Consider the following 10,000-nt stretch of genomic DNA (forward strand, 5'->3'; position numbering starts at 1 on the left):
GAGTAGAGAGAGAGAGGTTCCATTGTCCCATTGTTTCCGGGTTCTATAATTGCAAGGGGGAGGGAGGGTAAATCCCCCTTTAGGCAGACCTAAGGACTGTTCTATTCAATGCTAGGAGTATTATGACACGCCCCTTTAGGCAGACCAGAACCTGGTCATGTTAGGTGCCCATAGAAACCTGGCATTACACTGGCATATCTCTGTACTTAAAGAATCTCTGGTCTAGGCAGTAGTGTGAGCGCGTCTCCTTTACTTCATCTCTTCAATATTTCCAGTCAGTGTATTATTAACTTCATGGTTGTGTTTTCTCACTGCCAGAGATGTGGTACCTGTCCCCTGTGGTGTGTGGCCTCTTCCTGTCGCTAATCCCCTTCTGGTTGGTTGTCGTCAACCGAAGCCCCGCCATCAGGGAAGTGCTCTGCACCGGTTGGCAGCCCGTCATCGTGGCCATGTCAATCAGCAGGTAACCATGGCAACACGTTTGCCTCTAACGTAGTAGTGGGCATGGGCCAAAGAATCTACTGCATAATCAACGTAATCCATTGAGAGTAAATAGAATGGAGGCCAAAATTCTGTATATAGTGTCAATGACGTAATCACATGTTCATCATATTTTACATGCCACTCCTCATCTACTATTCTCTAAGTCAGTGTTTCCCAACTAGGGGTACGTGTACCACTAGGGGTACGCGAGCACACTGCAGGGGGTACTTGGAAAGATATTATTATAACAAATGTATGGAGCAGTCACATCAGAACAGGGAGAGCGATATAAATCATGAATTAGGGGGTACAGTACTCATAGCACAACAAAGAGGTTTAGGGGGTACGTGAGACAAAAAAAGTTGGGAAACACTGCTCTAAGTTAATACCCTCTTGTGAGAGTGATGTTGGCAATGCTGGTGAATGTGCATTGACGTTTTTGAGAAAGATTTATTTTTTCCCCCTTGATACAAAGAAAAATACAATATAGCATATAGTATGTAGCCCAGGCTTACGGTACCTTAAATGCTCTGTAGGAAACTCCACACTGTTGTTAGGGAGGCAGACCGACCCCCACATTCTTTAATGCTCGAGGAATCTGAGGGAGTTGCTGTATACTGAAAGAATGCAGATCTGGAGGATCATGCTAAGATGGTAGTTGCAAAATGGAAGGACAACTACTGATGCCAACTTCAACTTATTTAGCCTACTTCCTCTTCTGTTAGTGTTTGTTACTATGTTATTGTGTGTCTGGTGGTGACTTAATCGTGCATCTGCTCCAGTGGTGTAGTCTACTTTTGTATGGTGGGTATACTGTATATTTGAGCATTTTTTGAAGTGGGTATGCTGTAGACATTTGTGCTATTCAAAACAATGGATCAATCAATATTAAGTGGGTGTACTGAAATCCCTGAAATTTAGAAGTGGGTATACTCTGTATACCTGCATTCTACGTAGACTACACCACTGATCTGCTCCTCTGAATATGTTTTCCCTTCCATGTCTGCAATGGAATGAATGTCCATGTACTATGCTTTTACGTATACAGTGAGACCAAAGACAAATTTCATGCAAGCATGGTAATTCAGTCTATTTTAAAGGGACACTTTCTTACTCATATACTAACATGTGTTAATGTGTTGATTATTAAAGGGACACTCCACCCATTTGCATTAGGCTTTCCATTGCTAGACTCCCAGTCATACTTTTGAATGGTCGTGCAACACTCTCTCAATTCCCCATGAGACAGGAGAAAATGGTATTCACCTCTTAACACTTCCTCCTAAAATTATGTAAAATTGTCATTTTGCATCATTGTAGGAGGAAGTGTAAGAGAGGTGGATTTCTGTTGAGACTACAAGCCTTTTTTCCCACCACATAGGCCACAGTATGTTACGTAAGGGTTAACGTTCGGCGAGAAGGTCGCTACCGTGGAATAGCAGCACGACAGAGAGAATCTTTAGACCCCGACGCGGAGCGGAGGGGTCTTGTTCTCTCTGAAGTGCTGCTATTCCACAAAGCGACCGACTCGCCGAAAGTTAACCCGCTTATTATATGGATATACTTAAATGATTCACACATGCGGGGACATTTCTTTAGACCTATTTAATGTTAAGATTGTTGCTGCGCAAAACAAAACAGTAGGCCTACCGTTGTGGAACACCGCTAGGCAACAGCTAGGTAGGCTAGCCAGGACAACAGGTGTTGTCTATCACAGCAGCTGATTAGAGTGACAAAAGACCGGACCCCCTGCGGAGTGATATGAAACATTCGCTTTAGCCACTGACTTGTATACAAGCCAGTGGCTTTAGCAGTGAACGTCTTGTTGCCATTGACAGCGGTAGCCAGGACAACGGGTGCTGTCTATCACAGCAGCTGATTAGAGTCTTGTTGAAAAGTCGCTTTAGCAGTGAAAAGTCTTGTTGCCATTGACAGCGGTCTGTTATAGACCAACCCGTCCGTTATCGAAAAATAACAGACGTCCGAACGTTGGGGAGCCCCGTTGAAATGAATGGAGCATTCGACAGATGACGTCACAACCATATAATAATGTATGTTCTTTGATGGGTCTACAGTATGTATATGTGTGTTCTTTGAAGGGTCAACATTATAGTACTGTGTGTTCTTTGCATCTCATTTCACAGCATTGGAGGACTGATACTGGACCGGACCATGAGCGACCCAAACTATGAGGGAATGGCCGTCTTTACCCCAGTCATCAATGGTGAGCTGAGCACAGTACAAATATACATGCAAGTACAGTACACGCCAGAGAGAGAGAGAGAGAGAGAGAGAGAGAGAGAGAGAGAGAGAGAGAGAGAGAGAGAGAGAGAGAGAGAGAGCGAGCATTAGCAATTTGACCAGTGAGGTAGCTCTGTCTCTATTGGGCAAGACGGTGAGCTGAATAGTCAAAGAATCTGGATCAAATAAATAGTGAGTGTGCATACAGTGCTTGCATCCTCAATAATCTAATAGTGGTTTTAAAGCTGTTTTCACTGTACCAGTGCCAGTGGTGCTGTCCAATCTGGAACCGGTTAGACAATATTTGATTCGATTGAACAGTCACAGGTGGCGGTGGCAGAAACATTGAAAAACACTGTTGGAAAACACTGGCACCAGTGACTGTTGTCTGAAGCTACTGTTGGCTGGAGCCACAATGTCACGGTTCTCAGCTCTCTAAGCAGCCCGAATTTGTGGAGGCGGGCATTTGCTGTCTGTGCTTTTCGAGATCTGGCACAATGTAAGCACTGGCATGGCATTCGGAGGTTAGGAGGCGCGTAGATCCACAAAACAGTGATCCAGGTGCCAGACAAAAGTGGTAAACAGTGTGCTAGAAAGGTCCACACACTGGTCATGAGTTCCAAAGAATATAAACTTTATTTCATTATAAACGGCAACGTTTCGATCCACCAGTGGGATCTTCCTCAAGGTATGAGGACACGTGAATTTGGGAAGCGAAGAAATTTGCCATTCATCCCTATGAGACAAGCGAAGTGGGGCAAAGGTAAGCAAATGGGGCAAAGCGAAGTGAAAAATCTTCAGCCAAGTTGAATATTATTCAAATGAGGAGGGAATTTCTCCTGCAGCAGCCAACAACATAATGTTTTAATGGATGTGATTCACCGCAACAACCTGTTGACCATTGAGCTGACAGAATAGAACACTGAATTTCGCCTCTTTGCTTGACTCATTTTGCCGCCATGTGTCCCCAACGTGAGTAAGGCCTGTGGGGATGAGAGGTTTTACTTTATCCTGGCCCCGTAGATATATGAAGAGTTCAGATGCAAAACCCCCTAACTCCATTTCTGAAGACCTGCACTTCTATATTTTTAGAGAACCCCGCTCTTGGTTTGGTTTACATTCATGTACTTGATAATACACATAAATAGTTATATTACATAAATAAAATAAGAAAATATGCAATTTTGATAGCTTTGTATTAAATAAAAATGAATAAAGATTATTTTCTGAAAAGGCACTTAGGGGGTTTTGCATCTGAACTCTTCATATATAGCCTACTGTCTAATTGGGGGTGGGGGGGATAACCTTACTTGCCATAGGACAGTGTGAGAGAGACAGGAAGCGAGTGGGGAGAGAGAGATGGGGAAGGATCGGCAAATGACCCGGGTCGGAAATCGAACCCAGTTCACCGGCGTAGTTACCCAGTGCCCTACAGTTAGGCCATGGCATGGCCGTCCTGGCTCCTTAGAACCTCTGGTCCGGTCAGCTCATCCATGAACCCACCCCTGCCTTTAATAATGATAATAATACATTTTATAGATATCCAAGGACACTTCACTGGAAAGAATTTTAAAATGGGTTAATACAGTAGGCTATTGTAGGTATGTAGTAAAACAGCAGACAAAATAAAACAAAACAAAGGCCAGCAATACAGTACATGTTCTAATGTATAGCAGCAAATACAGATTATATTGCCAAGTTGAGTCATGTTTTACTACACTGAGTCTCATAGGTTTCGGCTATTGAGTCATTCACCCACAGCGATTCAGAGAAACAATAAATTATAACCAAACCAATATCCTGTCCAAGATGAATGATGAAAGAACATAGACAGTTTGTGGGCTACTTTCCCGACGACACCAGATGTGTAGTGACTTGTGATTGTTTTCATGGTTGCGCAAGGACTGTCGTGGAACACAGCAAGCAGATGAGCAGATTTCATGACGAAAAATTCAAAACAGCAGCTTTTTCATCCTCTGTCTGCACTCAAAGCCCTCAGTTGTTCGAAACCAGCCAGAGCTGGGCAGCCCGATGCCATCTGTGGAAAAGGATTAGCTCAAACATTACTCAACAGGAGTCTCACAGCGCTCACATTTCACACACTAAACGAGCATTACGTTGGTGAAGAGATTATTTTTGGCTCTGAGACAAATGAGTTTGGTATTATTGATGCAGCCGGGGATCCTTTGTCACATTTGAGACTGTGGATTTGCCAGCCAGGGCTCTTGAGGATAGGGGACGTACGTTGGACTGAGAGCTGCTGTAGAATAGCAATGAGTAGACAGATCAAAAGAAGAAAAGGGCGAGTAAGCAAAAGTGCCATCTGCAACAGCTGACATTCTCTCCTTGCCCCGATTCACCCCAAATGCTCCCAGACAATGGGAATATAGTAGGCCTAGGCTAAACCCAAATGACTATTGCCCTCCTTTTCTTTCTTTCTTTCTTTCTTTCTTTCTTTCTTTCTTTCTTTCTTTCTTTCTTTCTTTCTTTCTCTTCCTCTCCACTCACTCACTTCACTGTCTTGCTCTGGCAGTTATTGCCCAAGATTCTAAAATGTAATTCTAGAACTTTGGGTCATCCAGGTCCTCCTCTCTTGGTTGTATTCTGCATCTCCTCTTTGCCATCTTAATACATCGTTCCTGTCTGTTTCCTTGTTGAATGCCTGTGCCTATTGAAGAGATCATCTTTCTCCTACTTGCCTAGTATACTTGCTTCTCTCTCTCTCTCTCTCTCTCTCTCTCTCTCTCTCTCTCTCTCTCTCTCTCTCTCTCTCTCTCTCTCTCTCTCTCCCTCTCACTCTCTCTCTCTCTCTCTCTCTCTCTCTTGTGTCTTCCTTTTGTCTTGGCTCTGTAATCCTCTTACCCATGCCAGTGTTCTTGGGTGTCTACAGACAACTAGACACAGCTGATGTCGGGGTTATTTAATGAGTGGCAATCAATGATAACAACTGCTCACACTGTCTCAGAGAGAGAGAGAGAGAGAGAGAGAGAGAGAGAGAGAGAGAGAGAGAGAAACAGAGAGAGAGTCAGGGACAGAGACAGAGACAGGGAGACAGAGATGGCACACCCAAATGGTATCCTGGGAAGACGTGCATCCGCACGTTAAAGAGGCCTCATTCAGCTCCATCTGCCTGCACCGGATGGGCCCCAAATCCCCAACCTCCCCTCAGCTCCCCTGTGCTGCTCCCCCTTCTGCCCCCTTCCACATCTTCCTGCTTCAGCACCCCACCATAGCTCTCTGCTACAACACCCCACTCACAGCACACCCCCCCCCCACAGCTCCCTGCCTCCTGCCCCTTTCATAGGTCCCTGTTACCAAAGCCCCCATACACACTTCCCCTCACCACCCCCTCTCACCCACCCACAGATCCCCCTTCTACAGCAACCCCCCCCCACACACACACACACACCACCACACACACACACAGACAGACACACACAGACCAACAGTAACTCGCACCATACGTGAAGTCTTTACGAGAAAAACAGACAAAATCAACTTCAAGCCTCGTGGTGCCTTTACATATAGCCTGGGCGACGAAAGGGGGAACTGACAATTGGGGTAGTTTGGTTCTGGGGGGAAGAATAATGCGGACGGACGTCAACAATCAAGCGTGACTGAAGGCTAACTGGAAACGACGGTAATCAAACATTTCAAACAAGTGATTTACGGTTAAGTTTAGGGTTAAGGTTAAGGTTAAGGTTAGGGTTAGGGTTAGGTTTAGGGTTAAGGTTAGGGATAATGTTGGAGGAAGGAAGACATGGCATGAAGCTGACACAACGACAGAGCTCCCCTCCCGAAATGCATGCACGCTGCTCGGGTGGTCTCTCTCTCTCACTCGCTCTCTCTCACCCACTCTCGACGACAGCACGCGTTGCCCAACTACGAAAAATGAGGCTATATCGTTGCGGCACCACGAAGCTTGTAGTTGATTTTCACGAGAATGGGCTCCACAGACAGCTCTTCAGCTGCTCCCCTCCACTGATGCCCTCCATAGTTCTCTGCTTCTACAGCAGACATACACACTTGACCCTCACGAGTCCCTCTCACCCACCCACAGCACACCTCCCCACACAACATCATCCCAGAGCCCAGTCTTGCGAAAAAAAATCAACTGTAAGCTTCGTGGCGCTGCCACGAGATAGCCTCGTTCTTTGTGGTTGGGCAACGCTCGCTGTCGTCCCTAGGCTATGAGAGTTAGAGAGTGGGTGAGAGAGAGGGCAAGAGAGAGAGCACGAGTCCAACAAAGCAGCGTGCATTCTGGGAGGGGAGCCTGTCGTCGTGTCAGCTTCATGTCATCTCTCCCTTCCTCCAACGTTGTCCCTAACCTTAACCCTAAACCTAACCCTAACCCTAAACCTAAACCTAACCCTAACCCTAAATTGCTTGTTTGAAATGTTTGATTACTGTATGAAACTAGTGAGTCCCATTTCCAGTTACCCTTCACTCACGCTTGATTGTTGACGTAGGTCCCCATTATTATTCCCCCCACAACCAAACTACCCCAATTGTCAATTGCCCCTTTTGTCACCCAACCACGACAAACGAGACGGCACCACGAAGCTTACAGTTGATTTGTTCTGGTTTTTCTTTTAGTAAATATTTCACGAATGGCACGAGATACGGTTGCATCCCAGCTGTTGTCACCCACAGCTACCCTCTACTAGCCAGGCCACGCCCTCCTAGTGACGCAACACCTTCGGCCTTGCTTCTAGATAAATATTGTTTCTGATCTCCTGAAAAATCAGGAACTCTACCGACTTTGTCGGAAGCCAGTCAACCAGTAGCTAACCTAGGGAGGCGGGTCAACCATGCCATTTGGGAAACGTTAATTGTTATGCTCTTGGTCAAACCAAGTCTCGAAGAGATTTGAAAGTCGATGATAATCAGGCTATCACCCCAGCTGCCCACCACTGCTCCTCACCCACCCTTAGCTGTGGCTCTCTGGTTCATCAGACAGCTGTGTTTTATTCCCATCGGTCCCACATGGACCAGCTGATGGCAACATGGGGCATGGGGTGTGGTGGCCGTTTGTAGCAGAGTCAGCACTGGAGCAGGTTCAGACATATTGTACCTATTTGGCCTCTCCCTGATGTGGAAATACACCTAAACCATCCTGAGTCAAGATTATGTAATTTAGTATGTACTTCAGGCATGGGCTTGGGCTTGGGAAAACTTAAAGCATGTTCACTGTTCCTGTTTCTCAAGTGGGGCTACAGGATCCAACATACGTGTTGAGGTTTAATGGATAACATCATGAGAATGGGCCTTCCTATACCAACATCCTGGGAGAGTGGCTCAGCGTTTACTTAAAGCTTACAGGCAATTTGCTTTGGATGTTGGTGTAAAATGTATAGACGACAGAGGGATCTGACATGAGTCAGAGGAGGCTATTAGGGGAACCATTGGCCTGTGTTGGGAGTGGGAGCGGACTTCAAAGCTGGAAAAATATGAGACTGTGGGACTTAAATGGGGATTTGTGTCTGGAAGAGTGAGGATCATACTGGTCAGATAGGGTCGTTGTATGCAGGGCCGTTGACAGCTTTCTCTGGGCCTGGGACAAAGCCACCTGAAAGGGCCCCCTCTCAAAACATGAGGACTCAAATTTGGTCCTAGCATTTCCCTGGGCCTGGGACAACTGACCTCTTTGTGTCCCGTCTTGTTGGTGGGGCCTGGTTGCGTGTTTCTCTCCTGAACCCGGATAAGGGATAAGAGATTACTGTCTTCATCACAAGTTCAGAATGGAATGAAAAAAAGGACAAGAGTAATCTTGGGTAAAATCGTAAAAACAAGATGGAGTCAAGGCAGAGGCTTCAAAGATTCAACAATCAAAATCCCCACAAAATCCCTGCAAAGGATGAAGAGGATTCCAGTTCTTTTTCTTTCTTTTTTCAGGAGTGGGGGCACAATAAAAAGTTGATCGTGGGAAAGGAAGAGTAAACTTCAATAATTCCACAGTAATCCTAATTTAATTAAGATGAAAGTTCAATAATTCAATTGTACTCTTTTATTAAGGTGAAGGAGAGACCATCTTGCTCCCTGTCTCCATCAAGAGACAATCAAAAAAGGGCTCTCGCAGAATATGAAGAATGGGTGCACTCTAAAAAGTACTGTGTCAGAAATGACACAAAATGTGTGTGCTCAGGGACAACACATTTGAATGTGTGTGCTCAGGGACAACACATTTGAATGTGTGTGCTCAGGGACAACACATTTGAATGTGTGTGCTCAGGGACAACACATTTTGTGTCATTTGTAGATGTGTGTAAGAAAGGGGTAGTAGAAGTGTAAGAACAAGGAATCAAAGAAATAAAAACTATTTTTGTGTAATATTCACAGTCCTAGTTTGTGATGAGTATTTAGCTACATAGTAAATTTAAAACACATTTAGGATAAGAATTATTAATATGCAATTTTTTACACAAAATGTGTCAAACACAGCATTGGCCTAGCAAGGCCTAGCCTGGCTCTCACGCAGACCCTTCGTGCTTCGTCCATCTGCGTGAGAACCAGGTTAGGCAAGGCCAGGCCAGGGAAGAGATGGGAAGTACAAATACAGTAGCAATAAGAGGTCTCAGCCAGTCTGATCGTATGCATGCCTAGCTGGAGCACAGGAAATACCTACTCATTCCATCTTTTCATCGTGCCTTCCTATCAAGCGAACAGTCACGCATCAAGGAAGGTTTTGCGGGGGAGATCAAATGTGAACATTTTAATCTTATTGAATGAAAAAAAAAGCCAACGAACTAATGTTTTAATGTTTGCCACGTCTTGATCAGAGTCTAAAGTGTCACATCAGTCACACATCAGTATGTGCATAGGGGAATGTTGTGTTTGTGTATTGTGTTTGTCATAGAACAAAAGTTAATTTTCTATGGTGGACAAACTGTGCTGCTGAGACCTTTCTGCTATAGCACACACAAGATTTGAATTATTCCCTTCACAAATCATCTGTATTCTGGGGCAGCTATGGCTTAATGGATAGGAAGTTAGCCTTGGAATCGGAAGGTTGTAAGTTCAAATCCCAAAAGAGGAAGAAAAAATGTGGGTGCTCTCCTACATGTCCATCCATGGATGGTTCCCTTGAGCAGGGCATCTAACCCCATATTGCTCCAGGGACTGTGACCAATACCCTTAATCTGAAGACCCTTTGGATGGAAAAACATCTGCTCATTGTAATGTAATGTACCATACCTAAATTCTCTGTCTCTCTCTCTCTCTCTCTCTCTCTCTCTCTCTCTCTCTCTCCATCAGGAGTAGGGGGTAACCTGGTGGG

At 45.1% G+C, this 10,000-nt stretch overlaps 1 protein-coding gene across 1 annotated transcript in view; it reads left to right on the plus strand.

Moving 5' to 3' along the window:
* The window catches only part of LOC134462991 (solute carrier family 41 member 1-like), a 24,153-nt gene that overhangs the window by 9,953 nt on the left and 4,200 nt on the right, over positions 1-10,000 (plus strand). Inside the window, exons 6-8 of the mRNA XM_063216252.1 lie at positions 319-463; positions 2,628-2,707; positions 9,979-10,000. The exon at positions 9,979-10,000 is cut by the window's right edge and continues 113 nt beyond it. Of these exons, the coding sequence (XP_063072322.1) occupies positions 319-463; positions 2,628-2,707; positions 9,979-10,000 (247 nt within the window). The remainder of the gene's footprint in view (positions 1-318; positions 464-2,627; positions 2,708-9,978) is intronic.

Source organism: Engraulis encrasicolus, chromosome 14, assembly GCF_034702125.1.
Source record: "Engraulis encrasicolus isolate BLACKSEA-1 chromosome 14, IST_EnEncr_1.0, whole genome shotgun sequence".
NCBI lineage: Eukaryota > Metazoa > Chordata > Actinopteri > Clupeiformes > Engraulidae > Engraulis > Engraulis encrasicolus.